Source organism: Oncorhynchus mykiss, chromosome 11 (assembly GCF_013265735.2).
Source record: "Oncorhynchus mykiss isolate Arlee chromosome 11, USDA_OmykA_1.1, whole genome shotgun sequence".
NCBI lineage: Eukaryota > Metazoa > Chordata > Actinopteri > Salmoniformes > Salmonidae > Oncorhynchus > Oncorhynchus mykiss.
Genome location: NC_048575.1, coordinates 10,367,685 through 10,382,829, shown reverse-complemented (window position 1 = coordinate 10,382,829; position 15,145 = coordinate 10,367,685). Strand labels below are relative to the sequence as shown.

The 15,145-nt window shown below is 42.6% G+C and overlaps 1 protein-coding gene across 1 annotated transcript; it reads left to right on the top strand.

Moving 5' to 3' along the window:
• Positions 1–2,730: 2,730 nt before the first annotated feature.
• On the top strand, positions 2,731–15,036 carry LOC110535250 (metallophosphoesterase 1). Its single transcript, XM_021620139.2, has 9 exons — positions 2,731–3,389; positions 4,158–4,266; positions 4,684–4,787; positions 4,999–5,079; positions 5,242–5,350; positions 5,737–5,817; positions 11,501–11,623; positions 13,379–13,519; positions 14,480–15,036. The coding sequence occupies exons 1-9, from the start codon at positions 3,154–3,156 to the stop codon at positions 14,660–14,662; spliced, it is 1,167 nt and encodes a 388-aa protein (XP_021475814.1). The 5' UTR covers positions 2,731–3,153; the 3' UTR covers positions 14,663–15,036.
• The last annotated feature ends 109 nt before the right edge of the window (positions 15,037–15,145 follow it).

Sequence of the window (15,145 nt, the reverse complement as noted above, 5' to 3'; positions counted from 1 at the left end):
TTTTTATTGAATTGACATTTTTACTTCTAATTACTACCACAAAGAAGACTGCTGGTCCACCCACCATCGAATATCAACTTAAATTGTTATGTCTGTTCTATGATCTATATTTCTATGATTTCAATAGGTTTCATATAGAGGATTGACATTATAATTTAAAACAGATATTCCCATTCAAGTCAACCTTCTCTGATGTGTGGCCCTCCAACCATCTTTGTGGTACCATTTTGAAAGTTAACGTTACAATTTCATACATTTTTTAAAAGATTTATCAGCCAAAACATGACACACACCTTGTATTCAATAATGTGTTGTGTTTTAACCGATGGCGGGCACAACGCATATACATTATGTAAAATAGTGTCTAAGCAACAAAGTATGCGAGTATGAAAATAATCTGAGTTTATGAGTTTTTAGATCAAATCAAATTGTATTTGTCACATGCGCCAATACAACGGTGAAATGCTTACTCACAAGCCCTTAACCAACAACGCGGTTGAGAAAAAGAAATAAGAAAAAAAATAAGAAATAAAAGTAACAAATAATTAAAGAGCATCAGTAAAATAACAATAGTGAGGCTATTATATACAGGGGGTACCGGTAGAAAGTCAGTGTGAGGGGGCACCGGTTAGTTGAGGTAATTGAGGTAATATGTACATGTAGGGAGAGTTATGAAAGTGACTATGCATATATAATAACAGAGAATAGCAGCAGCGTAAAAGGGGGGGGTCAATGCATATAGTCTGGGTAGCCATTTGATTAGCTGTTCAGAAGTCTTATGGCTTGGGGGTAGAAGCTATTCAGGAGCCTCTTGGACCTAGACTTGGTGCTATGGTACCGCTTGCCGTGCGGTAGCAGAGAGAACAGTCTATGACTAGGGTGACTGGAGTCTCTGACAATTTTTAAGGCCTTCCTCTGACACCGCCTGGTATAGAGGTCCTAGATGGCTGAAAGTTTAGCCCCGGTGATGTACTGGGCCGTACACAATACCCTCTGTAGTGCCTTGTGGTCAGTGGCCAAGCAGTTGCCATACCAGGCAGTGATGCAAATTTGTTCAGTCTTCTGAGGGGGAATAGGTTTTATCGTGCCCTCTTCATGACTGTCTTGGTGTGCTTGGACCATGTCAGTTTGTTGGTGATGTGGACACCAAGGAACTTGAAGCTCTCAACCTGCTCCACTACAGCCCTGTCGATGAGAATGGGGGCGTGCTCGGTCCTCCTTTTCCTGTAGTCCACAATCATCTCCTTTGTCTTGATCACGTTGATGGAGAGGTTGTTGTCCTGGTACCACATGGCCAGGTCTCTGACCTCCTCCCCATAGGCTGTCTCGTCGTTGTCAGTGATCAGGTTGTGTCAACGGCAAACTTAATGATGGTGTTGGAGTCGTGAACGGCCGTGCAGTCATGAGTGACGAGGGAGTACAGGAGGGGACTGAGCATGCACCCCCAAGGGACCCCCGTGTCGAGGATCAGCGTGACGGATGTGTTGTTACCAACCCTTACCACCTGGGGGGGGCGGCCCGTCAGGAAGTCCAGGATCCAGTTGCAGAGGGAGGTGTTTAGTCCCAGGATCCTTAGCTTAGTGATGAGCTTTGAGGGCACTATGGTGTTGAACGCCGTGCTGTAGTCAATGAATAGCATTCTCACATAGGTGTTCCTTTTGTCCAGGTGTGAAAGGGCAGTGTGGAGTACAAAAGAGGTTGCATCATCTGTGGATCTATTGGGGCGGTATGCAAATTGGAGTGGGTCTAGGGTTTCAGGGATAATGGTGTTGATGTGAGACATGACCAGCTATTCAAGCACTTCATGGCTACAGACATGAGTGCTACGGGTCGGTAGTCATGTAGGCAGGTTACCTTAGTGTCGTTAAAGGTTGATGTGAAAGGTTAAAATTGGCATAATAATACAAAATAAATTATAATCTTCAATTATAAATTAATTTCACAACCCTGTTTGTAAGCTTTTAAATTATATCAATCTGAACCTTTTATATTTTCCAGTGATGAAGACATGGACGTCTAATTGTAGGGTGAGGGATGCAAAACGGGTCAACTTTGAGCACCTTTATCACCAAAAAAGTCACTTTCTGAGCACTTCTACAATGGGTAAATATGTATCAAAGGGAGTACTCTCAAAAACAGATTGAATTCAACTGGATTTAGTTACCCGTTCAGTACATTTCATCACACGGATAGATATTCGAATTTAGATGTGTGGATGGTTGACAAATACAAACTTTATACTGTTGCCATCAAAACAATGTAGCTAGTCACAAGTCAATTAAAATGCACGTGAAAAAGTGACACATACAGTACCAGTACTTGTATAATTACGAATCTGATCCATCTCTGATGAATATTGTGGTTCGTCCTGCCCAGTAGTTTAACAACAAGTCAAACGGGGTTGCGTTCAGTACGACAGAACGGTGTGCAACGTTGAACTCAACGAAAACGGTAGACCTACTGTATTGAACGACCGGTTGAAAAACGTTGAAATTATGGTGGATCAGAGTGCAGTTATCATATGGTGTGCTGCACGAGTTTTGCGATTTCAGATGGTCACACCTATGTTTACCAGGCCACACACACACACCAAACGGGCGCAAAAGTATGCTACCTCAAAGTCTCTCGAAGAAAAGTCCGCACCGTTTTCTTGAGGACTGTTTTGTGGAAACGTGTGGTTCAGTGTAAATGTTAACGCGAACTGAACGCACCCCAGCACACACACACACACACACACACACACACACACACACACACACTCTATCTCTCTTTCTTTCACATGCTCAAACTGCATCGCGCTTAATGCCATAAACTAGTTTTGAGGACTTTGTAGCCAAATTAATCAATAATTGCAGTCAAATATTGATATATACAAAGTACTTTGCTACCAACAACTATTCAGCCTCCGCATTCTCTTGACTAGACATCCCACGCGAGTCATATTTGGAAGATTGCTGTCGCATGACAATCCTAAACGGACCAAAAACTATTGATACAGACGAATATGCGTATTTTTTTAGGCAGTGCATGGGTCCTCTGTACAATTCTTAAGCCGTTACGTTTATCTAGGGCAAGTTATTTTCAATGATTTAGCAGGATTTAGTTCGCCTTGTCCAGCAGTGACTGGAACAGATTGCCATTTCGTTTTTAGACATGCACGGACTGAGTTGCAAATTTAAATGGGGCCTTACTTTCACTCTGTTCTTATCTGTCATTTGCGTGTTTATCTTCTGTGAATATTTGATATATTACCCTGCAATTTTGCGTTGTTCGTGGCCGAAGTTGGATAGAGACAGCGGCAAGGGAGTCCCCCCGCTTCGCGCTTTGTTTCTGTCGGATACCCACCTCCTTGGCGCAATAAAGGGACACTGGTTCGACAAACTGCGAAGGTAGGCTTCTATTCCTTCTAAACTCCTATTCCAATTTCATTGCTTGTGCGTATTTGACAAGTTATCATATTAATAAAAAAATAGTTTATTTTTGTGTGTTTTACATCCCTGTAGGACTGTCATTTGTTGAATGTGTGCATTTCAAACCTCTCTTTGGTCAAAACTGTCATTTGCATCTCATATCAGATGTACAAAAAAATAAAATCTGAAAACAATGAACAGAAACAGACAGTACAAGTCCCTCCAAACACGTCCATAAATCATGGAAAGTGGAAGCTTTTTTTTTTTAGGACAGGAATAGAATTAATCCTCTTAGATGGCTCAAATTAATATCAGATAATATGAAATCACCATGGCATCCAACTTCACCAGCTAGGGCACTAAACCGGATCACATCTTTGACTGCAATGCTTCATGTTCACATGGTTCACAAAATGAGTTCTAGTGGTCAGTTTCAATAGTTGTTTTCATTGGGAGGATGCTACCAGGATTTGTTAAATACATTATATAGCATGATGGACAACAACACTTTCAATCAAAGGTGGTTGTATCTTGGTAGAGTTGGGTAGTCATCATGACCAACAGATTATCATCAGGGCCAGGAGTATTTTCTTATGAGGCCTCGTCAGGACAACTCTGGACTGTAATAGGCTATCACTATAGTCAGGGCCCAGAGTTTTTCCTAGTGGTCCTTCCTTGTGGTCTTTCCACATGGTCAGGAAAACTCCCTGCCCTAATCATAATGTACTGTACATTCCTCCCTGATAGAGAATGGCAGATGGAGAGAGCTTTCCAGACAGCACTGGGGGTCCTACAGCCAGAGGTGGTCTTCATTTTGGGAGACATATTCGACGAGGGGAAATGGAGCTCCCCAAAGGTTAGTTGATGGACACTGTCGGTTATCAGAAATGATAGACCACACACACCGCCAACAGCTAGACTACTCAGGATATGTGATAATAACAATCTGTTGGCACACAAGGGGATGTGTGTGTGTGTGCGTGGATTTGAGCATTGGCCCTTCCAATTTCATTTTCCTTGATTTGATTGTCCTTGAGTTGTGACTAACATCCACCAGTTGTGCTTTAGTAGAAACACAGACAGTGAATGGGAGTAGGTGTTTGGGAGTTCATTACATTTATTATGAGGTAATGGTATGATGTAACCTAAATGTAACTGAGGGAGGAATTAAATAACAGTAGTACACACCCTACTGTGTCTAGTGCTAGGAGGGGTTGAGGCAGATGTTGATACCCCAGCTCAAACTGTTCCTCTGTGACCGTGTGTTCTTCAGGACTGGGAGGACGACGTCCGCCGCTTCACGCAGATCTTCCGACATCCCAGAGACGTGGAGCTTATAGCCCTCATTGGTAACCATGACATCGGCTTCCATCATGAGTAAGTTAAGTTCAGAAGTCTCACTGTTAAATGGACGCTACCAAGAACATGTCGACAACGTTGTTCTCTCTGTTCTCAACTAGTTCCGCTAACAATAGGGAGTTATGTTGTCTGTAGTTGGTGTGCGTCAGTAGGCCCTAGCCCTGTGCTTGTGCTCACTTTCTCTTGACATAACATTATTATTATTATTATTTTTTAAATCTTTGAACAGAATGAGCTGGTACAAACTTGAACGCTTCGAGAGGGTGTTCAATGTCACCTCTGCCCGGATCGTAACCAACAAGGGAGTCAAGTAGGTCACTTTACTGTAAATAGTGTCATCTAGCCTTGTCTCAAAATTCTGCATGTAAACAGTTTAACAATGTGTTGTTTGTGGTTAGTCACGTTGATGTGTAGCTTAGCTCCAATCCTTGTAGCATCATTAATGTGTGTGTGTGTGTGTGTTCCCACAAAGTTTTGTACTGGTGAACAGTATGGCCATGCATGGAGACCGCTGCCCCATCTGCGAGCATGTGGAAAACGAGCTGTACAGCCTCTCTCAGGCTCTCAACTGTTCAGTGCTGGTGATCTTAATCGCAACCATCATCCTCAACAATGCCACACACACACACACACACACACACAAACACACAAACAAATGGGGGTTATTGGGATTTGGAAAGAAGCAAGAGATTTGAGCATTGACAAAAAAATAAGTATTTCTCTCCCGAGTGCAATCAAGAGTCACCATATGGCTTTTGCATGTTACTCAGCGCCAACAATATGTGGGTCAAATGTTTTGAGTTAATCCCAGACTTTATTCAGTAACATCCCCAGAAATGTATTTTTGAAACGTGGTAAGCATTATGTTGTCACGAAAGAGGAAGGAATGTCCCTACACATTGTCAACATTATGTTACTCCCATTGCTAATGTGAAAGTAGATTGTAATGATATTGTGGATTTCACAGAGCCACCGGACAAGCAGCATGAGAACATACTGTCAGGAGGACATGCAGAAGTTTCCCCGCTCATCACCTATCATCCTGCAGGTACGGTTTAGTGTGTGTGTGCGTGCTTGCGAAGTGACTGAGACTACTTTAGTTAATTATAGGTCCTTGCGGTGTCATTGTACACTGAGTGTACAAAATATAGGAACACCTTCCTAATATTGTGTTCAATTTGTTGTGGGCATGGACTGCAAGGTGTTGAAAGTATCCAACAGGGATGCTGGCCAATGTTGACTCCAATGCTTCCAATAGTTGTGTCAAGTTGGCTGGATGTCCTTAGGGTAATGGAGCATTCTTGATACACACAAGGGTTGAAGCGAGCAGTGTTGCAGTTCTTTACACACACAAACGGGTGCGCTTGGCACCTACTACCATACCCCATTCAAAGGCACTTACATATTTTGTCTTGCCTATTCACCCTCTGAATGGCACACATACACAGTCCATCTATTAATTGTCTCAAGGCTTAAAAAAGCCTTGTTTAACCTGTCTCCTCTCCTTCATCCATTGCGGCAGGGTAGCCTAGTGGTTAGAGCGTTGGACTAGTATGTTCCAAGTTCAAACCCCCGAGCTGACATGGTACAAATCTGTCGTTCTGCCCCTGAACAGGCAGACGGCCTGTTCCTAGGCCGTCATTGAAAATAAGAATTTGTTGTTAACTGACTTGCCTAGTTAAATAAAGGTAAAATAAATCTACACTGATTGAAGTGGATTTAACAAGTAGCTTTTGTATTTTATTAGGATCCCCAATAGATATTGCAAAAGCATCAGCTACTCTTCCTGGGGTCCACACAAAACACAACATAATACAGAACATTAATAGACAAGAACAGCTCAAGGACAGAACTACATACATTTATTTTTAAAGTCACACGTAGCCTACGTATCAATGCATACACACACTATCTAGGTCAAATAGGGGAGAGGCGTTGTGAGGTGTTGCTTTATCTGCTTTTTTTCAACCAGGTTTGCTGTTTATTTGAGCAATATGAGATGGAAGGAAGTTCCATGCAATAAGGACTATATAATACTGTACGCTTTCTTGAATTTGTTCTGGATTTGGGGACTGTGGGGACTGCATGTCTGGTGGGGTGTGTGTGTCAGAGTTATGAGTAAGTTGACTATGCAAACAATTTGGGATTTTCAACACAATGTTTCTTATAAAAAGAAGTGATGCAGTCAGTCTCTACTAAACTCTTAGCCAAGAGAGACTGGCATAGTATTTATATTAGCCCTCTGATTACAATGAAGAGCAAGACGTGCCGCTCTGTTCTGGGCCAGCTACAGCTTAACTAGGTCTTTCCTTGCAGCACTGGACCACACAATTCGACAATAATCAAGATTGGACAAAACTAGAGCCTGGAGGGCTTGCTTTTTGGAGTGTGGTGTCAAAAAAGCAGAGCATCTCTTGATTACAAACAGAACTCTCCTCATCTTTACAACAATTTAATCTATATGTTTTGACCATGACAGTTTACAATCGAAGTAAGTAATTTACTCTCCCCAACTTGTTCAACAGCCACAACATTCATTACCAGATTCAGCTGAGATCTAGAACTTATTGAATGATTTGTACCAAATACAATGCTCTAGTTTTAGAGATGTTCAGGACCAGTTTATTACTGGCCACCCATTCCAAAACAGGTTGCAACTCTTTAAGTGTTTCTGTGACTTCATTAGCTGTGGTTGCTGATGCGTATATGGTTGAATCATCAGCATACATGGACACAAATTCTTTGTTTAATGCCAGTGGCAGGTCATTGGTAAAAATAGAAAAGAGGGCTTAGAGAGCTGCCCTGCGGTACACCACACTTTACATTTTTTACATTAGAGAAGCTTCCATTAAAGAAAACCATTTGAGTTATATTAGATAGATAGCTCTGAATCCACGATATGGCAGAAGTTGAAAAGCCATAACACATATGTTTTTTCAACAACAGGTTATGTTCAATAATATCAAAGGCTGCACTGAAATCTAACAGTACAGTTCCCACAATCTTCTTATCAATTTCTTTCAACCTATCATCAGTCATTTGTGTCAGTGTTGAGTGCCCTTCTCTATAAGCATGCTGAAAGTCTGTTGTGAATTTGTTTACAGAGAAATAGCATTGTATTTGGTCATACACAATTTCTTCCAACAGTTTGCTAAGAGCTGGCAGCAAGCTGATAGGTTGGCTGTTTGAACCAGTAAAGGCAGCTTTACCACTCTTGGGTTGCGGAATGACTTTGCTTCCACCCAGGCCAGAAGACAAAGACTTGCCTCAAGGCTCAGATTAAAGATATGACAGATAGGCGTGGCTACAGAGTCAGCTACCATCCTCAGTAGCTTTCCCTCTAAGTTGTCAATGCCAGGAGATTTGTCATTTATTGATCGAAAACAATTATTTTTCCACCTCTCCCATAATAACTTTACAGAACTTGCAATGCTTTTCTTTCATTATTAGTTTTTTTTTAATGCATGAATACGGCTCACTGTTCGTTGTTGGCATTTCCTGCCTAAGTTTGCCCACTTTGCCAATTAAGTAATCATTGAAATAATTGGCAACATCAAGTAGTTTTGTGATTCGATGAAAGATGGAGTTGAATATTTCTTTCTGCCCATAATTTCATATAAAGTACTCCATTGATCTTAGCTTCATAATGCAGTTTCTTCCTCTTTTTGTTGAGTTTAGTCACATCATTTCTCAATTTGCAGTAAATCAGCCAGTCAGATGTGCAGCCAGACTTATTAGCCACTCCTTTTGCCCCATCTCTTTCAACCATACAGTTTTTCAATTCCTCATCAATCTATGGAGCCTTAACAGTTCTAACAGTCAGTTTCTTAACAGGTGCATGTTTATCAATAATTGGAAGAAGCAATTTCATAAATTCATCAAGTGCAGCGTCTGGATGCTCCTCATTAATCGCATCAGACCAACAAATATTTTGAACATGAGTCACAGAAAAATATTTTGTATGATCTCTTATACACTATTTTAGGCCCAGCTTTTGGAACTTTGGCTTTCCTGGATATAGCCACTATATTGTGATCACTGCATCCAATGGGCACGGATACAGCTTTAGAACAAAGTTCTACAGAATTAGTAAAAATGGCACCGATACATGTAGATGCTCTTGTTCCTGTAGTGTTTGTAAACACCTTATTAGGTTGATTAATAATCTGAACAAGATTACAGGCACTGGTTACAGTAAGAAGCTTCCTATTGAGCGGACAACTTGATGAAAACCAGTTAATATTCAGGTCCCCAAGAAAGTAGACCTCTTTGTTTACATCACATACACTATCAAGCATTTCACACATATTATTTAGTTACTGAATTAATTATCTGAATTAATTAAGTGAGTCTCAGAAATGGCTAATATATGAATGTTATCTGATGTTAGCAAGTTATTGATTTTATGAACCTTATTTCTAAGGCTACATACATTAATATGGGCTATTTTCAACACTTTCCTGGGTAGCTTATCACTTAGACATAATACTGAGAAGAGCAAGCAAAGCAAGAGAACAAAATATACATTCAGCAGTCCATTAATCAATTGTTGTGTGTGCTGCAGGGTTGAAGCTACAAACCCATAGGCTTGGCTCTCTCATCCCCTCCAGGCTTCTGGGAGGGAGGGTGGACAATGAGCCTGTCATAGCAGATGTAAGCAATGTCCCCACGCGCTCTGACAGCTTCTATGGCTGGGATCAGTTCTTTCCTCTTTTGGCGCACAGCTTCAGGATAATCCTTGTTGAGGAAGATATATGTTCCTCTCAAGTTCTTGGCTCTTTCCAGAACAGCTACCTTTCCTTGAACCTCATGAACTTGAACACTCGGCCAGGGCCTGTCACCTGGGCCGGTTGTGGGCTTTCCAGTCCTGTGGGCACGTTCCAACTCAATCTTCCTGTGGTCCATCTTCAATTTCTCAAAGATCATTTCCCTCACTTTGTCTTCAGACTCCATCCATGTCTCATGTGGAGATTCTGCAATTCCATCCACAACCATGTTGTTCCACCTTGACTGTCCCCCGATGTATCTGTCATTGTTATCATGGCCTCACACACAGATCTGATGTCCTCTCTCAATGACTTACAGATTGCTGTCATCTTGCCGTTCTCCTGTTTCAACTCATTGAGCTGACCGTGGGAGAACTGCAAACTGTTCTTCAGGTCCTGGACCTCTCTGGTCAGGTCATCCATTCTTTTATTAGTTGACTCTACCAGTATTTGGACACAACACAACAAGCTATTTTCTCATTGCTGTAACAACTGCTTGTAGAACTATTTTTGTTTGTTTAAAAGATCCTTCACCTGTGAGAGAGACACCACTGTCCTCAACGGTACTCCCGCAAGGTGTGGTCTTTGTCATGGTAGCTACTAAAGTAGTTTACGTTGTTACTCCTCACAGTTCCAGACAGGGCAGGTCACAGGGAAGATTGAAAACAACAAACAGCAGGGATCTAGACAGCCACAAACCCGGGACAATCTGCGGTCCCAGCCACAATGACTAACCACAATGACTAACCAAGCCCTCAAGAAAACACAGCTACCTTGATATGCAGCTAGCTAGCAGCTAGGCTAGTTGAGGACTTGGATTAGCTAACACAATGTGCCATTGGAACACAGGAGTGATGGTTGCTGATAATGGGCCTCTGTACGCCTATGTAGATATTACATAAAAAATCTGCCGTTTCCAGCTACAATAGTAATTTTCAAAAATTAACAATGTCTGCACTGTATTTCTGATCAATTTGATGTTATTTTAATGGACAAAAAATGTGCTTTTCTTTCAAAAACAAGGACATTTCTAAGTGACCCCAAACTTTTGAATGGTAGTGTATGTCTAGTATATAATTCTGTAATTCTGTGAAGTTATAATAGCCTAAACCTGTTCCAGTTCACATCATCTCATGATGCTCAGCACTTCAAGCCATGCGCCATCAATGTGTACCCCTCTCTCTTGCTCTCTCCCCACTGGTGAAATTTCTCACGCCTGCACTTATCTGACCAATCAAACATGTAAACTAGGGTTCCAAAGCAAGCTTCCCTATCCGTGCTAATGAGTCGAGTAAATATAATGATAATATTTAAATAGCGATGTTGATTTCACAGGTATTTTTAGTACAACACGTTAATAACACCTGCTCTTTCCATGACATGGTAAAAATTATGATCCTTTATTGATGTCACTTGAAGATAGATTTTTTTTAAAGCCTCTCTCCTGTAACTATTCCCCAGGTTGTTGCTGTAAATAAGAATGTGTTCTCAGTCAACTAACCTGGTAAAATAAGAGTTCAAATAAATTTGAGACATGGATTGTGTATGTGTGCCATCCCGAGGGTGAATGGGCAGGACAAAAGATTTAAGTGCCTTTTGAATGGGGTATGGTAGTAGGTGCCAGCCACACCGGTTAGTGTCAAGAACTGCAATGCTGCTGGGTTTCACGCTCAACAGTTTCATGTGTGTATCAAGAATGGTCCACCACCCACAGGACATCCAGCCAACTTGATACCACTGTGGGAAGCATTGGCGTCAACATGAGCCAGCATCCCTGTGGAACGCTCTCAACACCATGTAGAGTCCATGCCCTGACGAATTGAAGCTGTTCTGGGGGGGAGGGCGGGGTTATTGGTTAGTTGCAAATGAAATCCATATTGTGTATAGCCTACCTATTATACAAAAACACCTAGCATTGTTCACTTACAGTATGTTATGTACTGTGTATTGACCTTCTGTCGGAAGCACTACCCTTTGTACCGACCTAACGATGCAGAGTGCACTGGGCAGGACGCCGCCTCTCCTGAGGAGCGACACCAGGTGTTCCATGAGCGCTATGACGTGCTATCCCAGGAGGCTTCTCAAAGGGTGAGCTTACACACACACACACTCAGTCATATAACTAACACCTGGGGTGCAACTCATTGTCTAAAGTGGCCTCCTCTCCTTGCTTGCACCTGTTTTATTTTATTCAGATTGTGCAGATGAAGGAGAGGAAGCCACTTTAGATTATTGAGATACAGCCCTAGGGCTCATTCTGAAGAGTGCATCTTTCTGACTGAAAACCATAACAAATGTTGGGTCTTCTTCAGCCTTGTTCACACTGCATGCCTTAATGCTCATATCAGTTATGTTTGTTCAGTTTGTTTTGGACAACTAACTGTACAAACAGCAAGTTACAAGTGACCAAATTGTGTGTGTTCAGACAGCAGTCATGTGATGACAAGGCTACACTAGTTGTCATAGTAACGAGAGGGGGTGAGTGCAGTGGTCTAGACTGATTGGTGGTGGTACTTGTGCTTCCTATCACTCAGTTCTGTAGCAAGCTAAGGTGACAATAATGCCTGTCATGGACATTTCCCAGTTGTTTTGAATGTTCAAAATCATAGTGGTAAGAACACTTTTAAAGCCTCAAAGGATAAGATGATCCAACTTTCAAAACAGGTTATTTTTGGCTAGCTACAGCAGTCCACTAGCTAGCCAGCCACAGCAGTCCACTAGCCAGCCAGCCACAGCAGTCCACTAGCTAGCCAGTCACAGCAGTCCTCTAGCTAGCCAGCCACAGCAGTCCACTAGCTAGCCAGTCACAGCAGTTCACTAGCTAGCCAGCCACAGCAGTCCTCTAGCTAGCCAGCCACAGCAGTCCACTAGCTAGCCAGCCACAGCAGTCCACTAGCTAGCCAGCCACAGCAGTCCACTAGCTAGCCAGTCACAGCAGTTCACTAGCTAGCCAGCCACAGCAGTCCACTAGCTAGCTGGCTAGGTAGCTGTTTAGCTTTCTAGCACATTCACTCATTTGTTTCTAAACAATTAACAAGCTAGTTGACTATCACGTCAACAGTTGACTAAAGGTTAAATAAATAAAAACATTAAAAACAGAGTAGGTTATTTTTGGCTAGCTACAGCAGTCCACTAGCTAGCCAGCCAGCCACAGCAGTCCACTAGCCAGCCAGCCACAGCAGTCCACTAGCTAGCCAGTCACAGCAGTCCTCTAGCTAGCCAGCCACAGCAGTCCACTAGCTAGCCAGCCACAGCAGTCCACTAGCTAGCCAGTCACAGCAGTTCACTAGCTAGCCAGCCACAGCAGTCCTCTAGCTAGCCAGCCACAGAAGTCCACTAGCTAGCCAGTCACAGCAGTCCACTAGCTAGCCAGCCACAGCAGTCCACTAGCTAGCCAGCCACAGCAGTCCTCTAGCTAGCCAGTCACAGCAGTCCACTAGCTAGCTGGCTAGGTAGCTGTTTAGCTTTCTAGCACATTCACGCATTTGTTTCTAAACAATTAACAAGCTAGTTGGTTATCACGTCAACAGTTGACTAAAGGTTAAATAAATAAAAACATTAAAAACAGAGTAGCTAGCAAGCAACAAGATACCAACTAACAGTCTAAAACCACTTGATGACAAATAAATCAGATTTGACCGTTCAGACACAAGTCGCATGGCCAGGAATCAAATGTGTATGTGACTTCAAACCACTTACGACGCTGTGTGTTTGTGTTCCATGTGTTTTTTTTGAAAAATAAATAAATACGATTTGAGTCAGTTCAAACGGCCAATGTGAACACGGCTTTAAGAGGCATGTGATTACAGATATATGATGGATTCTTTTGATCCCACGTTGCAGTTACTTTGGTGGTTCCAGCCCCGTCTTATCCTGAGTGGCCACACCCACAGTGCCTGTAAGGTGGTCCATGACAACAAGCATCCAGAGATCAGCGTTCCTTCCTTCAGCTGGAGAAACCGCAACAACCCCAGCTTCATCCTGGTAACTAATTAACTACACTGAATGAAAATATAAACACAACATGTAAAGTCCCATGTTTCATAAAACATCTCAGAAATTGTCCATATGCACACAAAAAACATATTTCCCTCAAATTTTGTGCACATCCCTATTAGTGAGCATTTATCCTAATCGGTGGGGGTATAGGCAGGCATAACCTACGGAAAATGAACACAATTGCATTTTATCAATGGATATTTGAATACACAGATACTGTGATGAGAACCTGATGCCTGTTGTCGTGCCATTCATCCACCGCCATCATTGTTCTTTTTTTTTTTAACCTTTATTAAACTAGGCAAGTCAGTTAAGAACAAATTCTTATTTACAATGACAGCCTAGGAACAGTGGGTTAACTGCCTTGTTCAGGGACAGAATTACAGATTTTTACCTTGTCAGCTCAGGGATTCGATCCACCAACCTTTCGGTTACTGGCCCAACGCTCCAACCACTAGGCTACCTGCTGCCCCCATGTCACAAGGATCTGTACACAATTCCTGGAAGCTGAAAATGTCCCAATTCTTCCATGGCCTGCATATTCACCAGGCATGCCACCCATTGAGCAAGTTTGGGATGCTCTGGATTGACGTGTACAACAGCGCGTTCCAGTTCCCACCAAAATCCAGCAACTTCGCACAGGCATTGTAGAGTGGGAAAAAATTTCAGTCAACAATCAACAGCCTGATCAACTCTATGCAAAGGAATGTGTCGTGCTGCATGAGGCAAATGGTGGTCACACCAGATACTGACCGGTTTTCTGATCCACACCCCTAGCTTAAGTGACCATCAGATGCCTATCTGTATTCCCCAGTCACATTTCCTCATATGAACTGTAACTCTTCTTTGAAATTGTTGCATGTTACATTTATATTTTTGTTCAGTCTCAGGGTTGGGGTCAATTCCATTTTAAATTAAAGTTTACCTCTCTCCCGCTCTCTCCAGGGCACCTTCTCTCCCACGGACTTCCAGTTGGCCAAGTGCTTCCTGCCAGAGGAGAGCAGCGTGGTGGCCATCTACTGTTCCACAGCCATGGTCGTCTTCCTCCTGCTTTTGGCCCACCTACATCTCACCAAGACCTCCATGCTCCTGGCCACCAATCTCATGGGCAAGCACAAGGGCTTCTGACAGTTTCCCCTAGATCGTACAGTTTGCTTTGCGGGCCGCTTTAAAAAAAAAGTCCCCTGAAGTAAAGTGTGACTGAAACCAATAGAGGGTGAAATGTTCTAGGTGAATGGCAAGAGATAGGGCCTATGATTACCTGTCAAAGTAACTGTATGAGGACATCTGTGTGACCTGTCACCTGAGGCCCCATGTTCCAAAGACTCCTGTGTAGACACTCCTGACATAGAACCCAACATCACCTTTTACAGGGAGGGCCCGGGTCCTGACATAGAACCCAACAGCACCTTTTACAGGGAGGGCCTGGGTCACTCTGGGATAGTTTTTACTGATCAATTACGTTATCCCTCATTTCCCTTTTTAAATTATTGGCAACTTGAATGTTTTTAAATTTGATCTCTGATCTACTGGTGAATAAGCTATGGCAGGGCCATCTTTGAGCTTTTTAAACGTGACCTGGACGAAAACAGTCGAGGGAAGATGGTGACA

Coding starts and splice junctions, on each gene's coding strand:
- LOC110535250 (XM_021620139.2), top strand. CDS start 3,154: ATGCACGGACTGAGTTGCAAATTTAAATGGGGCCTTACTTTCACTCTG. Junction 5,080..5,241: donor GTAACCAACAAGGGAGTCAA/GTAGGTCACTTT, acceptor GTTCCCACAAAG/TTTTGTACTGGTGAACAGTA. Junction 5,818..11,500: donor CATCACCTATCATCCTGCAG/GTACGGTTTAGT, acceptor TTCTGTCGGAAG/CACTACCCTTTGTACCGACC.